The following is a 16062-nucleotide window of genomic DNA, read 5'->3' as shown; positions in this document are numbered from 1 at the left end:
CCGTAATTCCTTATGAATAATAAATGTTTTAACAAGCCCACGTAACATTTAGAATATTATATAATATTAATTAATATTCCTAACGTTTTTATTGAATTGTTTCTGGTTTATTTGGAAGTTAATTAACCACAAACTGTTACGCTCTCACGTGTTTTCCGTGGGTGGGCCAGATTCTGCCCAATCAGACCGTGAGAGTAGATGATTGACAAGAATATATAATCGCTGATTGGTTTACTATCAAAACACCCAACAGGTTCCGCCTTTTCCCGGAAGCTGACAGTCATCTGATTTTCTTTTTTTCCAGCTTCCTTGTTAGCTACCACACGTCCAAGCAATAAAACAACTGCTACTTTATTTCTCAACCATTTCGGTTTCTTCTTCGGACAGCGACTTCTCGTCAGCCGCCAGCATTATGGACGAGACGAGTCCGCTCGTCTCTCCGCTACGTGACTCAAATGATTTCAGTTACGGTCCCATAGAGCCCACCAGCCCGCGGGGCGCCTTTGGAGTCACGCCGGGCTGTGTGGTGCGCATCCCCGCCGGCAGTCCGAGTCGCAGCCGGGAGAGACAACCGCTTCTGGACCGGGACCGTGGTACTTTACCGCGGGAGCCGCACCGGAACGAATTCCCGGAGGATCCGGAGTTCAGAGAGATCATCCGCAAGGCCGAGCAAGCCATTGAGGAGGGGATCTACCCGGAGAGGATCTACCAAGGATCCAGTGGCAGCTATTTTGTCAAAGACTCACACGGGGTAAGATGAAGAACAGCCAAGTTTAGTCACAGCTTCTCGTTGGGAAGCTCGTTTTAGAGAAGTGTTCGATGGAATGCTATGACGACTTTTTTCCCACGTAGTAGTTTCATCTTGGAGGCCTTTTCTCTACCATATGATGACATGACAAATACACAACCAAGCAACCAATTTCATAAACTATAAGTGTACTATACACAACAACTTGCCATATTATGATAGTTGTAATTGGGGACTAAATGGAGTTACTGTGGATCATGGTTTTAAATAATTTGTTTTGTTTATGAGCCTACTAAAGAACTACTTAAGAGGCCGTCATAGTGTGGCTGTGCAGTTGTTCAACTAAAGCAGATGACACGAACAATGGCATACTAGCAATTTCACTGTAATTTTTATATATTTTGTCGTGTTGGAATCCCACATTGTTTTTCTGAGAAAAGAACAAAGTCCCATGTATGTAATCAATAGTGAAAGTTCTAATTTGTTGCAACACCTCTCGCTGCTTGACTTGGCCAGGAATAATTTCATTGGGCCAATGGTGACACTTTTACTCTACTACAAAATTTTGTTTCTTCTTTTCCTATTATGCAGATTCAATGGTGTTAATCTGTGATCAAGTGCTGCACATGCACAACCCACAGTCCTCCATATAATGTCTGCAATAAGTCCCCGGTGAAAAGTGTATGTGTTCTCTGGACCTATTTGTGTTTAACATGACATCATTTCACATCTATGTAATACATTACATTTTAGGTCCATTGTCACGTCTCTTCACTTCTTCTTTTTCTTTCTTTTTTTTTTTTTAAGTCTTCACAGTAGTAACAAATCCTCAACACTGAATGTGTTGGATTGTTATCCCCCCAATCCCACCCCACATTCGATTTCTTTATTCGGTCACCAAAGTGCTTAGTGGTCATGTGCCTGCTCTCTTGATGTAATTCTACTACGGCCAAGTTTGATGTTTCAACAGTGTGCTGGTTACACTAATGCTTCCTACCAGGGTGCCATGGCACACTAGCGTGCTGTGAGATCAACAGGGGTGCTGCAGAATACTATCCAAATTCACATATAGTGGCAGGCAAAACAAACACATTTTCTTTCGTTAGTGGCAGAAGGTAGTTGCCAGTCATACGAGTATATCAGCTTTGTTAAATTGAGCAGGCCCAAATTTAACATTGGGTTACAAATTATAACTAGATTGAGGTATGATCAACTTTATTTCAGTATTCAAACTTGTCGTGACATTTTTGTTTGGAGGTGTTGTGGCTTGCAGTGTGATTTATTTTTTTTCCCCTGTAAAATGAGTGCCTTGGCTCAATAAAGGTTGCGAAGCAATTGATTACATTACATTCATCCAATAAGACATTCTGTCATTCCAGATAAGTAACACATAAGATAGCCATGTACGTATGTACCCTAAAGAGCAACAACAACTGAATACGTTACGGTTGCCTCAACTTCACTATTCTAGCTAAGCCAAGTGACTGATGGTAAACTATTGGCGCAACATTGAATCATCTCCAGTTACGTAAATACTCATCACACATACTCAAAAATAACATCAGTTCCCCTTCCTTGTGTATCTCCACCATCAAAAAAAATCAGGACATGCCCCCAAGTTTTCTTTTATGAGTCAGCTTATTTCATATAGCTTTCAGTGTAATGCTCTCTGTGTTTTGTTTTTTTCAATTAGATTTGTTAATTGGATGAACTTGGGTACATACTGTTGTTCCACGGTAATATATCGTATAGTAGGTAATGTATATAATTAGAGAGAGACCGATTATTGGCCGGGACAATTATCAGTATGGATAATTGGCAATTTGACAAATATCGGCATCGACCTTTTTACAAATCTGAAGACCAATAACACTGGCATCTCCCGTAGAGTGAATGCTTGAGAACATAGCAAATTTGGGGTTTTCATCAAGATTGATAAGAAGTTAACAGTTTTCACTTACTGCAAAGAAATTTTGAACATGTTCAGACAAATTTTCACTGGCTACAAAAATCATTTGAAACCTTTTACAGACCCTGACGAAAATCCAAAATTCGTTACGTCCTCATGCATTTGTTGCTCGGTGAGATACAGGGAACTTTTCATTTATGTATTTATTTAAATTTTCACTTTCTAAAAGATGACGCTGACTCTGGGAATCCCAATACTTTTTTATTAAAAAAATAAGTAAAAAAAAAATAACAATTTTGAAATGTTGAAATTTTGGAAAACTTTATTTGCAGTGGAAAACTTTAGGGAGTTATTTAATTGATTAGTTTTTACTTTAGTTTAACACATGGTGATGACCCAGAAAGCTGCATGCAATTTTTATCATTTTAAAACAAAGCTGTCTATTTTTTTTATATTTACAATTAAAAGAAAAACCTTCAAAGTTTTGAAAATTTGAACAGTTGTTTTTTTTTTTTTTAACTCATTCAATCTCAGCCATTTTCACTGAAACAACCCCCTTTCACTCCCTGCCGTTTTACTCGATGTTGACTGCTATAAAAACATGGAACCTACCAAAAGAAAGATTAGAGTCTCTTCTTTCACCATTTTGAAGCAATTAGCTTTAGAATATAGATACATTTCGTAATTATTTACAAACCTGTTGAAAACACTGGGGAAAAGAGCTTGTTGCAACATGGCCCTGGTTTATCTCTTATACTCTGCTTCCACCTGCTGGCCGTTTTTTTTGTAATAACTACCATTGCTTTATGTGACGGTCAGAGGCTGCATCAAATCATTCGGTATGCTCGAGCATTAAAAATAATAATAAAAAAAAAAGTATAAATATGTTTTTGGAACCATAACAATATTTAAAACAGAACGTATTTATACGTTTTTGGGAGCAAATGAGTTAATTTTGACGCAATTATTTTCTCTTTTACTGCAAATGAATACCGGCTTGAAATATCGTTTATCGGCTTCCTTAACTACTTGGTCTATCGCTATATATAAATTAATGAACTATTCACTGTAAAATGTGGTCTTTAAGAATGTGGCTTCTATATTTGAACTTTCCTCCCCCCATTCCCTTAACAGAAGATCATCGGTGTGTTCAAACCTAAAAATGAAGAACCCTACGGTCAGCTTAACCCCAAATGGACCAAGTGGCTTCAGAAACTGTGCTGTCCATGCTGTTTTGGCCGTGACTGTTTAGTTCTCAATCAGGGATACCTCTCAGAGGCCGGCGCGAGCCTGGTGGACCAGAAACTGGAGCTCAATATCGTTCCGAGGACCAAGGTAGACACGTGTACGCATCAGTGACGGGAGTCGGAACCGGTTTCACTGCTAATCATGGTGCCTGATGTAGGTGGTATATTTGGCGAGTGAAACTTTCAACTACAGCGCCATAGACAGGGTAAAATCTCGAGGTAAAAGGCTTGCCTTGGAGAAGGTGCCAAAAGTGGGTCAGCGCTTCCATAGGATTGGACTGCCTCCTAAGGTAAGTTAATCCATTGCTTTTTTTTAATTCTTTTTTTGTGATTTAAGCATGAGGAACCACTGATGGACTTTGTTGCTCTTCCTTCAGGTTGGCTCCTTCCAGCTCTTTGTGGACGGATACAAGGACGCAGACTTTTGGCTTCGCAGGTTTGAAGCCGAGCCTCTGCCGGAGAACACCAACCGTCAGCTTCAGCTGCAGTTCGAACGCCTCGTAGTCCTCGATTACATCATCAGGAACACAGGCATGTAGTCGAGTCACCCTCGCTATGTGGTCATCGTGATCACACGCAGCGTGGTCACTGACAGACTCATTATCACAAGATTTGTTTTTGTGTTTCCAGACAGGGGAAATGACAACTGGCTTCTCAAATATGACTGCCCTATGGACCCTGTGGGGAACCGGGTGAGAATCCCACACACAGACATAAAAACAGACATGTTTTTATGAGTGTGTATTTGTAATTCCTTTGTTTTCTGTCCAATTGGATTCCCCAGGAAACGGACTGGGTTGTCGTGAAGGACCCAATAATTAAACTAGCAGCCATAGACAATGGTCTAGCCTTCCCTCTCAAACATCCTGACTCCTGGAGAGCATGTAAGACTCTTCTGTAGATCGTGTGCCTATTTTTCAAATTGTCTTAAGTTCAAAGTGTGTTGACTGACTGTCATTAACCTACTTTGCTTTATTTTCTAGATCCATTCTACTGGGCGTGGCTCTCCCAGGCCAAAGTTCCGTTCTCCCAGGAAATCCGAGAACTAGTCCTACCAAAACTCTCTGACCCAAATTTTATTAAAGATCTGGAAGAAGACCTCTATGAACTATTCAAGGTATGAAAGAAGTATGGACTTTGTTCTCATGTCACTTTGTTGCTAGGAGAAATCTGACTGATAATAGGAACAAACACGCTGCCCTGTTTCCGTTCTGTATACACAACAATGTTTTGTATTTTACATGCACATGTCCCACAGAAAGACCCTGGTTTTGACAGAGGACAGTTTCACAAGCAAGTTGCCGTCATGAGAGGACAGGTCAGTTGTAACGGTATCAGTAAAGGCTGGAACACACATGCCTCTATTTTTTTCTATTTACGGTAAAATCACGCACCCCTATAATACGTTCCCCCCCAAAATCACACTGAAAAGTTAATTTTTGTTCCTCTGCACTTGTGTATAATATGATCGGTCCCCTGATTTGCAGATTCAGATTCAACTTAATGTTTCATACGAACAAGAGATGACTGATGTCCATAAATGCTGTAATTGGCTCGCAAGTTAATATTTTGAAGTGCGCGCGACATCATACATTATGGTACAATACTGTACTGTAGATCCCCTCTCTGCCACAACACCACCGAGCAGCAGCGCGCCATTTGTGCATTTAAACTACCGATCTGTCCTTTTATTTATTTATTTTTTTTAAAACTTCATTTAATAATTTCCATTTACAAACGAGTCGGCATAGTAGCAAAACATACAACAATATCTCTTCAGCTTTGAGATGACTTGAATCTGACTTGGCAGTTGCCATCTTGAATTGTCATTTTGTTTTTATTGCGTTGTACTGTGTAAAAATTAAATTAAATTTACTGTGAGTGTGAGGAAAGTGGTTCAGAAAATGGATGGATGAAATGTAATTTATTTCTTCATTTATGTACTGTGTTTATAATTTAATTTGTTTATTTAACAGAAAAATTTGTATTTTATTATTTTTTTAAATTAATTTGATAGAATTTAACTTTGAAACAAAATTTTATGTAATTTGACCTATAAACAAATTCGACTTAGAAGCAATCTCTCTGAACCAACTGTGTTCGTAACTTGAGGACTACCTGTATACTTTATTATAAGAGTGAATCATATGAATGAAAAACGATATCTATGAACACGGTCTTCCAAAGTATTTTAAAAATCATGTTTTGGAAAATCTTGTTCTTGTACTGTTAATAATTTAATAATGAAAAACACAGTTAATAATTTTAGTAAGATATTTTTATGTATTCACATTGCTTTTAAATATATTTTACGGCTTTTTAACTTGTATTTTAAATTATAGTATGTAAAACATATTGAGTTGCATTGTGTATGAAATGTGCTATATAATCAGAGATTCTATTTTTTTAAATTAATTAATTGATTTATTTATTTTACAAAACTATGTGGAAAATGTTTCTTATTACATACCCTCTATACAGGAATGTCTCAGAAAATTAGAATATTGTGATAAAGTCCATCATTTTCTGTAATGCAATTAAATAAGCAAAAATGCCATACATTCTGGATTCTTTTATTTTTATTTTTATTTTTTTAAGTTGGGCTGAGGAAATATTCTAATATTTTGAGATAGGATATTTGTTTTCTTAAGCTGTAAGCCATAATCAGCAATATTAAAACAATAAAAGGCTTGTAATATTTCTGTTGATTTGTAATGAATCCAGAATGTATGACATTTTTGCTTATTTAATTGCATTACGGAAAATAATGAACTTTATCGCAATATTCTAATTTTCTGAGACAGTCCTGTAATAACTTGATTTGAGAACTCTCTCTCTCTCTTTTTTTTTTTCCTGCAAAAAGTGTTATTTACAGTATTTGACAGTACATCTTCTCTCAAGTGCCCGATAGCCAATATGAACTTCACACCACAATCAACTTGCATGTACACACGCCCAACATAGTAAATATTAAACATATGGTTAAGTTTGCTTAGTGTTGTGCAGGTGACAAACTGACGTTGATTTTCCTCTCCGCCTCTTCTTCATTCAAAGATTCTGAACCTGTGCCAAGCCCTAAAGGATGATAAAACACCCCTCCAGTTGGTCCAGATGCCCCCAGTGATTGTCGAAACTGCCAGAGCGCCCCAGAGAGCCAACAGCGAGTCGTACACGCAGAGTTTCCAGAGTAGAAGACCTTTCTTCACCTGGTGGTAGGGAGCAAGCATTGGGAGGAGCAACAGCAGGAAGCGGGAGAAGAGAGTACGGGTTTGTCTCCTGGAAATGGATTTAATTAACACCGTCCCCTCCTCTCCAAGTGGACACTGTTATTACGAAAAGTGTTGGTAGAGAGATATAAGGTGAAAAGAGGAAGAATTTCACACTCTTATCTTCCTTGTTTGCCTTGGTGCCTTGTTTGGATGTGAAGCCGTTTTGAGATATTTCTTCCGCGAACTCCCCAGGGGGCACGTGTGATCGCCCACATGTGCATGCCAATCAGTCAGAAGCAAAAGTCGTCTTACTGAAGACGGGACATGCCTCGTTCCACGTTGATGTTTCCTTCATGCCGCTCTGCCTTTTTCACATTCACGTCACATATTCACCACTCCCACGCTGTTTAATGGAGTGCACCAATAACAAGGGTGCATTAAGTTTTGAAAGTTTCTGAAATGGACACACGTGCGCACGTGTCAACACGGTGAGCGCGGAATGCGAAGTGGGTTTCACAGCTGGAAATCGGTTGCACTGTTGACACGAGGTTGTTGAAGTCGTGTGGGGGGGGACTGCGGAGGGCCGAGGTATGTGTGCTGAGAGGTGTTGTTATGCTAATTACTAGCCTAATTATTCCACTTTCGATAATGAGTTACTTGACCCGTCAAGAAAAAAGAATCACCTAGTCCGTCCGAACTGCCGGAAGTGAGGAGACAGTGTTGGTGATTCAATGACTTCTGGCAATATTTTCATTAGTTTTTGTTTTTTGTTTTTTTCCTTACCTGTCAGGTGGAGCCGCATAAAGTAACTTCCTGCTGTAGTAAACGGACATGAAATGTGTTGTGACAATGCACTGTATAATTTGTATGTAATATTTAATAATAGATTATAATAATAAAAAAAAAAATAATCTTCCATTCACACAGGACATTTGTGCATTATTCAACACACACTAAAACACACACAACCACACTTAACCATATTCATTCAGCTTTATTCGTCATCATTCCGGGTTTGGTTTATTTTATTATTATTTATTATTATTAAATATTTTATATTTTGTTGTCTTGCATTACCTCCAGCACAGTGGTGTCCATACTACGGCCCGGGGGCCATTTGCGGCCCGCCGTCTATTTTTCAGTGCCCCGCGACACGTGCTAAAAATGGCATTTGACTCAGTTCAAATAAAATAAACAAAAACAAAAATGTTTGGAGATAGTCAAAGTAAGAAGGGAGGGTATCGAAAAACAGGTGCCATTAAAGGTTATTTTAGTTAACTAAAACTAATGAAAAAACTAAAATTCAAAAAACAATTTATGAACAAAACAAAATAAAAACGAAAATGCTTTTTAAAAAAACGAAAATTAACTGAAACTACATTTTATGTTTCCAAAAGTAACTAAAATTATAGCAAAAATGTCCTTTTAGTATTTGGTGTGATTTTGAGTAGATTTATTTTGCTATCAACCGGAATAATGACGTTTGAAAGTGTGTCACGCAGAGGTGACGTCATCTAGCAGCAGCCAATAGAAAAGCACCTTCAGATAATGTCACTCCCATGGTGTTTTTTTTTAAAATATTGCGCACAAGTAATACATATTTTTTTAAACTAAAACTAATACTGAAACTAAACTAAAACTAAGCATTTGTTAAATAACTAAAACTACAAAAAAAAAAACAGAACCACCCTCAAAACTAATTAAAATTAACTAAATTAAAAAACAACTCAAAACTAAATAAAAACTAAAATGAAAAATTCCAAAACTATAATAACCCTACTGCCATATTACAAATAAATTGGTTATATACTGTAGCATTTTTCTAAATATGCAAAAGCACAAATTATTTGTACAATTATTTAGGACTAAACACAATTTCTCTTCATAACATCATGTGGCCCTTGCGTCCTTCTGATTTTCTGTATGTAGCCCTCAAAGGAAAAAGTTTGGACACCACTGTTCTAGCAGATGTTTTGGCAATTAATGATCCGATACTGTACTACAGTTCCTTTCCTGCACCATGCAGACTGAGCTAGTGAATAGTTGCTCATGAGCCAAATATACACACACTAAAACCACAGTTTATGCTCAAAACACCAGTTTGGACGATCCTGTTGATTAATCTACAGTAGTTTGGGTAGCACAACATCTGGGGTGACTGTGATGAGTAGACTGCATTGCAGCCTTGCTCCTGCTGTATTTTCCTCAGTAGTTGGCAGACAGATTCAGAAATACTTTAAAGTACATTAAGGCTACTAATACGCTGAAGTAACAGATTTATTAATGAACCAAATTAGCCTACATGAAAGGGTTTACTCACAGAGCGATGTAAGATGATTAGGATCAATGACTTCTGAAACGTTTTGTACTCACACATCAGCATTTTACTTAACTCTACAAATTCAATTTCATCTAAGTGAGGAATGTCGGAAGGCAACGCATGACTAATGCACACGCGCGCGCGCAGACTCGTGATGTCATGGTGAGTGTTAGACACATGACAATTTTGAGACCTAGATTCAATGACCAAGTACTTAGTTTAACTTCTGTTAATTATCGTAAGAAAATACCATGATAAAAAGATGGTCCATAAATACTCTAAAGCAGTTTTGTTTTAAAATTAAGTTTGTTAAAAGACACCCAAATCCTCATCCCTTGTAGACCATCTACACCAATCTTGAGTTACTCAAATATGTTGATTTGAATCTTTAGCCTGGAGGACACAACAATCATGCTTTTCGCCCATTTTAAATGAGACACATCACGTTGCCATTTTCCACACACAAACCTTGTTAAAGGGGCCCAGTTTTTATGATTTTTATACTTTGCATGGTTGATGCCATGTGCAATCACAGATCCAGACACATTTGTACTATTCAGACAGTGTCCACAAAATATTGTAAAGGGAAGAGCGCTGGCTCAAAAGACACCGTTATATTTTGGTTATTATTATCCAATACGATAAGTATGTTGTGATAAATAAGTTGTAAATTCTGGGTAAATTATTCCTAAAAAATAATTGCACCAACACAGTCATTTGGCACCATCCAATCGCTTTTTACTCATTTTAGGTTGTTTCCCCTCCTCAGTAATTTGAGGCATAACTTTGGAGTCTGTGTATCATTTGTTGATTTGTTTTTCCAAAACAAAAAATTGAAAACATTTGTACAAATTCTCCCTTCTGATGCACAAGAAATAGAATGAAGCGATACTTACTTGAAGCTACTTGATGCAGAAAAGTGGATTTCGAATCGCTGCTGCCACCTGTGGCCAAAAAATTAAACTGCATCTTCCTTCTTCACATACATGTACATCACATCCGTAGACACAGGGCGGAAAATTCGAAACCGAATTCTGTTTGAAAACTTATTGGCCAGAGGCTTGCACGAGTACCATTATGAAGAGGTAAAGTGTTAATCTACTATTTAGAAAGGTGTTTCAGTCATAAGTGGTCAAGGCTAAAGATATTTTTTGGCCAAACTGTTAGAGAGCAGCTTTAAGTAAACAGGATGCCCACAGTTATGTGCAAAATCATAGCAGTTAGCTAGCTTCCATTTGAAAGGTCAGAACCCCATGTAATGATAAAAACATACAGGCTACATATTTCCTTATCGGCATTGAATATTTCCAAAGTGGACCAGCCCAGAAATGTCCCATTGTGCTCATGCAGCTCACTCCAACATTGCCATGAATTGCCATTAGACATACTACCCAACCCTGGATATATTTACTTCTTGTAGTCTTTAAAATATTTTTGAGACAGTCCTCCCAGTTTAGACTTGGTTGACTTCGTTCTTCTCTGACTGGGGTGGAGATGCAGAGTCTAAACATCCAAATAAATTACCCCCCAGTCCCGCTTGGCACTTTGCAATGAGGTAGATTTTTCGTATGACGGTTCGGCGCAGCAGGATGTAGACCCAGGGGTCCAGGATCTGATTCCACGTGGCCAGTCTCACACCGATCACCAGTAGCATTTTGTAGTTAGCAAGATCATCTCCAATGGATCCTTTGTAGGAGTGGATCACGGACATTAGGCCAAAGATCTGCAGGGATGAAACATAACCTGTTTGTTTTGCATTTTAATATCTAGCACATGAAAGCTAGGCTATCGCAAGTTTATGCTATGACAGCAGAGTAGCCTACAGGTGAAATGCTACCAAGAATTGACCTGGTCTGCTTAGTATTGTTTGTAAAGAAACATTTTGTGAACTCTTCCTGTTATGTGTTATTTATGTCATCGCTGCATTTATGTGCACCATCAGAACTGCACTATCAAGTCTAAACTCTCACAAAGTCTGACAATAGTCGTCATGCATTTGATAACGCATTTCAGATGTCTGAGTGACAAAATCTTAAGCTTGAATACAAAAATTAAGTAGCCTATTATCTATTTTCATGTTAGGGCAATACTTCTCAAATAGTGGGCAGGGTATAGTGATGTGAGGGAGATAGGGCTCGTGTGACCTCAGGGAACATGTATAGTTTTTGTTTATTTTTTGCTGTACAGGAATAAAGTGTAACTACACCATGGTGCTCTCAGTGCCAAGGACTATTGACAGAAAATATAATGTGTTAGTTAGGGCGATGTCAAATTGCATTATGATGCATGCTAATGCCAGACATGTAGTCACGTTTGACAGTATTACAGATCTACAAAAGTTGTACCAAACGTTTAGTTTTCCAAAGTTAATTATGTAAAATTTAACATGTTTGTTCACTATCGTATCTGAAATTTTGTTTTCTATCTGTCTTGTCTGTGACCAGAATGTGCCTTTCATAAGTCTGAATGGAATGACACATTTCAAAATTGCATTGCAAAGATCTGTATCTGTTGTATATATTATACCACTATATGTAAAATTACAGCTTTGTAAAGCAAAACAAATCTTGAGAACTGTGTTCTAACAGCTCAACAACTGTAGCAGTACTGTAGGCTACTGTAGCGCGGTGTTTTTCAACCACTGTGTAGCGGCTTATTAGTGTGCTTTGAGTCTGTGTGGTTCTCGAGTGCTGTCTAGTTATCAGATGCGTAATCATGTAATACTCTTTGACATCAGCAGGTGGCAGCAGGTAGCTAATTGTTTGGTACTTTGAGACAAGTAGTGATACATGGATGGATGCGTCAGGCGGCGTAGACAAGTTTTTGAAAAAGAAAGATATCGAATCCGAACTGGGCCCTGGACAAAAATTTGACCAAGATGAAAGCACAAGTAGGAGTGGAGGAGGTCAAAAGAAAGTAGAAGATATTCGTGTGTCTGTCTTCAAGCTCAGCTTTCACATTGAGTGAGTAGAAACGCAATCACGAAATACTTTTTATTTGTGTTTGTTTGATTCGATTCCCATTCAGAACACGTTGATGAGTGACTTTATTTTGTCAATAAAAGCTACATTTCATTTGTTTTAATCTGCTGATAGTGGGGGGGCATGTTAAAAACGCTGCTCTAGATCATGTCATAGTCGCTAATACTCACCAGTAGAGGACACCAGCAAATGCAGGAGGTGACGGTGATGCCCACCAGTTGCACCACCATCTCAATGTCGTGCGACTTGGCCGAATGATGCGACCCAGGCGTCCTCCTGAGCCTCGCCAGCACCAGCGTCAGTCCACTGACGGTGTTACACACCACTGCCACAGCCAGAGAGCTCAATCCTAGCCCAGAGAAAAGCAGCACGAATGCCACATCCGCCTCATGAATGTCACTGAGCACTTGAATAAAGCACCAGGTGCCCGGCTCCTGATAGGTGTACGAGCCCAGCTGCAAGCAGGGCAGCAAGGCCACGCACAGAGCGGCCAGCCAAATCGCAGTCAGGCACATTTTAGTGCGGGTGCTTGTCACCAGGGAGGAGTGCAGGAGCGGCTTGGTGACACCCAGACAACGCTCCGCAGCCATGGCACAACCCAGGAAGAGCGGGCACAGGCCGAAAAACACCATGCTTCCTCCCAGGAACTGGCACATGCCGTCAGAAGCGCTAGAGTCCTCCGGCTGCGCGCCTCCAGAGAGGTAGAGTCTCAGAACCAGGGCGCCGGGGATCACGTGGCCCATGAAGTCTGTTACCACCAGGGAGGTAGCAAAGAGGAGGAATGTGGCTTTGGAGCGGCGCTGCTGAAGCCAGTAGGCGTTGGCCAAGATGAACAGGGCCACGATGTTGGATACGATACCCAACGTCATGGGCAATACCACCACCATGACGCCGCCGGCGGTCAGGTTGCCCTTCTGCGACATCTCAAGAGCCACCCTGTCCACCGCTTTCCCTCCGCTGCCATTTGAGGAACGAGGGATGAGTGGCGAGGATGAAGCGTTGCACCGGCCCAAAGCTAACATGACTGAACGACGACGCTGCTGTGGGCCATGCTTGAAGAGGCTGGAGGACAAACAAGGAAATCATGAATGGAGAGGACTGCATGCAAGTCAAATCAAAACTTTTCCTATACACTCAGCAAAAATATAAAAGCAACACTTGTTTTTGCTCCCATTTTTATGTGATGAACTCAGAGATCTGAACCTTCTCCCATATTCACAATTTCTCTCAAATATTGTTCACAAACCTGTCTAAATCTGTGATAGTGAGCTCTTCTCCTTTGCCGAGATAATCCATCCCACCTCATAAGTGTGCTATATCAAGATGCTGATTCGACACTGTGATTACTGCAAAGGTTTGCCTATGACTTGACTTGACTTGACTTAGACCTAGTGTTGTTCCGATACCGTTTTTTGGCCCCCGATACCAATTTCAATACCCAGCTTTGCAGTATCGGCGGATATCGATACCATACAGATACTTAAGGTTATTTTTCCTTAACATGAAAAAGCTGTCCTGCCATTGGTTCAAAACATTCAAGGGCCAATAGGATATCTTAGATCGGCATGCAGTGAACATGTCACATATCAGTGAATATCGTGCACGAGCAAGACACAAGATGGTGCATCCAAAATCCTATATTAGTGTTGGAATTAATGGCACGGCATGTTACTTGTGACTACTCACCAATGCCGATACCACTGTTTTAATGCAGTATCGGCGCCTCTGCCGATACCAGTATCGGTATCGGAACAACACTACTTCGACTGCCCACAATAAAAGGCCACTCTAAAAGGTGCAGTTTTGTTACATTTTCTGGGTTTTCTGGGAACTCAGAAAACCAGTCACTCCCAATGAATTAGGATGGATTATCTCGGCAAAGGAGAAGTGCTCACTATCACAGATTTAGACTAGTTTGTGAACAATATTTGAGAGAAATGGTGATATTGTGTATGTGGAAGAAGTTTTAGTTTTAAGTGTTTGAGTTCATCTCATAAAAAAGTGTTGCGTTTATATTTTTGTTGAGTAGTAATGAGTTCTAAGTTCTAATGGATGGATGGCACACCTGTGTAAGAAAAACACAACACATTCTTTCGTTTATTGTTTTGAAGACTGATATGATAGATATATTTCATCTTACAAAAAAGAACAAAAACAAGATAACCCCCATCCCAAAATATCATGCAGCAGACAGCTACTGTAGCATACATTATTTACATGCGTTAAATGATGTGAAAAGGAGCTCCATAAATGGATTTTAATTGTCTTCCTTATGTTTTTGTATTTGCTGTGATTGATAAGAGACTGTTTTACTAAATGCGTTGTTGGCAATACAAATGGTTGGTGCCTTAAATTATTAAGTATGCAGCTCTTGTCGTAAAGTCTCATTTAAATGGTTGCGATGCAGAAAACAATATAGTACAACAGTAGTTGTAACTCACCATTTAACGGGTTCGATGTCCGTCGGTTGCAGTCCAACATGAATAACAAAGTAGCACCAGCAATAATCCAATTGGCAAATAAAGAAATGTTTCTCTTCGGATACTTCCACCGTTGTTGCAGAAGCGTCAGTATGGTTCATGTGGTATCCAGTCCAAGTGTGTTAAGGTTGGGGAGGACGTTGAAGCTTTATAGTCTTCGCGCTTTCACTGTGCGTGGGCGTCTCTGTTCCGCGGCTCCAGTCATCATCAGCGAGCTGCCTGCATCCATTCTCCTGAGTTGATAAATGAACCACTGCACACTTACTCACTCACTCCATCGGCGTTGAAAGGACGTCGGATTCGTCTTTTATCCTTGCATGATGCTGCTTCTTTGAAGATGTTTCATGTTGATCAGATCTATGAACATGTTTGGCTGGCAGTTTTCCCAGTGTAACTTTCAGTTTTCAAAGTTCTTCCTTACGTTTAAAAATGAAGAGAACGGTCGCTGCTTAATATAAGTGCAATCTAATGAATGTTTTTTTGTTTTTTTTTGAAGAGTGATGTATTGGATTTTTATTTTAGGTTTGTGACGCGCGACATGACCCCCCCCCCCCCCCCCCCCCCCCAAAAAAAAACCAACTTTATTTTTAAGCCATTTATTTTTAAGGGTGATGTTGTAAAAAATGAGTTTGACTAAAGTCTTTTGGTTTGGTATATGTGGGTTTGAACAGGTAACGCTAAAAATCACCCAACAATTTTCTTCCGGAAATTGTCCTTATCAAGTCAGGAATTGGTCCTAACCCCTTAGCTAAGTTTCATTATTATTCACAAATCAGTTTAAAACAGTGGGGGAAAACATAGCCCTGGTTGATCTCTTATAGTCAGCTGCCACCTACTGGTACTAGCAACTACCATTGCTTCAAGCATTATCTTCAGTTCAGAGGCTGCATCAAAGCCTTCTTCATGCTCTAGCATAAAAGAAACAAAAAAACGTATAAATACGTCTTTGGGAGCAAATGAGTTAACATAAATTGGCCTCGATCTCAAGCTCCATGCAAATTGCTTCCTTGTGGAGTGAATATTATGGAAATCAGTTGGTAGCACACTTCCTGTAATGGAGTGAAAAGTTTGACTCTGGGAAGGCTTGGGAGAAAGCGTTGCGGTCAGATGAAACCAAAGTTGAGTTATTTGGCATCAACTCGAGCTGCGTATTTGGATGATGAAGACA

General features: G+C 39.5%; 2 protein-coding genes across 3 annotated transcripts; one reads left to right on the top strand and one right to left on the bottom strand.

Annotated features, from left to right (window-relative positions):
• The first annotated feature begins 40 nt into the window (after positions 1-40).
• pi4k2a (phosphatidylinositol 4-kinase type 2 alpha) lies at positions 41-8035 on the top strand. Of its 2 annotated transcripts, none has more exons than XM_077524126.1 (9): positions 41-751; positions 3792-3992; positions 4063-4194; positions 4282-4439; positions 4539-4596; positions 4689-4788; positions 4888-5021; positions 5163-5222; positions 6959-8035. In XM_077524126.1, exons 1-9 carry the CDS (start codon positions 413-415, stop codon positions 7118-7120), a joined length of 1344 nt encoding a protein of 447 aa, XP_077380252.1. In that variant the 5' UTR covers positions 41-412; the 3' UTR covers positions 7121-8035. The 2 variants fall into 2 exon arrangements, with proteins under 2 accessions (XP_077380252.1, XP_077380251.1); XM_077524125.1 differs by having other exon boundaries at positions 49-751; positions 4282-4435; positions 4535-4596.
• A 1984-nt stretch (positions 8036-10019) lies between these two features.
• LOC144020902 (prostaglandin E2 receptor EP1 subtype-like) lies at positions 10020-15034 on the bottom strand. Its single transcript, XM_077524802.1, has 3 exons — positions 14856-15034; positions 12585-13476; positions 10020-11156 (listed from the first exon to the last, which is right to left on the bottom strand). Exons 1-3 carry the CDS (start codon positions 14993-14995, stop codon positions 10887-10889), a joined length of 1302 nt encoding a protein of 433 aa, XP_077380928.1. The 5' UTR covers positions 14996-15034; the 3' UTR covers positions 10020-10886.
• Positions 15035-16062: the final 1028 nt, after the last annotated feature.

This window comes from Festucalex cinctus, chromosome 6 (assembly GCF_051991245.1).
Source record: "Festucalex cinctus isolate MCC-2025b chromosome 6, RoL_Fcin_1.0, whole genome shotgun sequence".
NCBI classification, from domain to species: domain Eukaryota; kingdom Metazoa; phylum Chordata; class Actinopteri; order Syngnathiformes; family Syngnathidae; genus Festucalex; species Festucalex cinctus.
The sequence above is the reverse complement of the archived record's forward strand: the minus strand, read 5'-3'. Positions and strand labels throughout refer to the sequence as shown.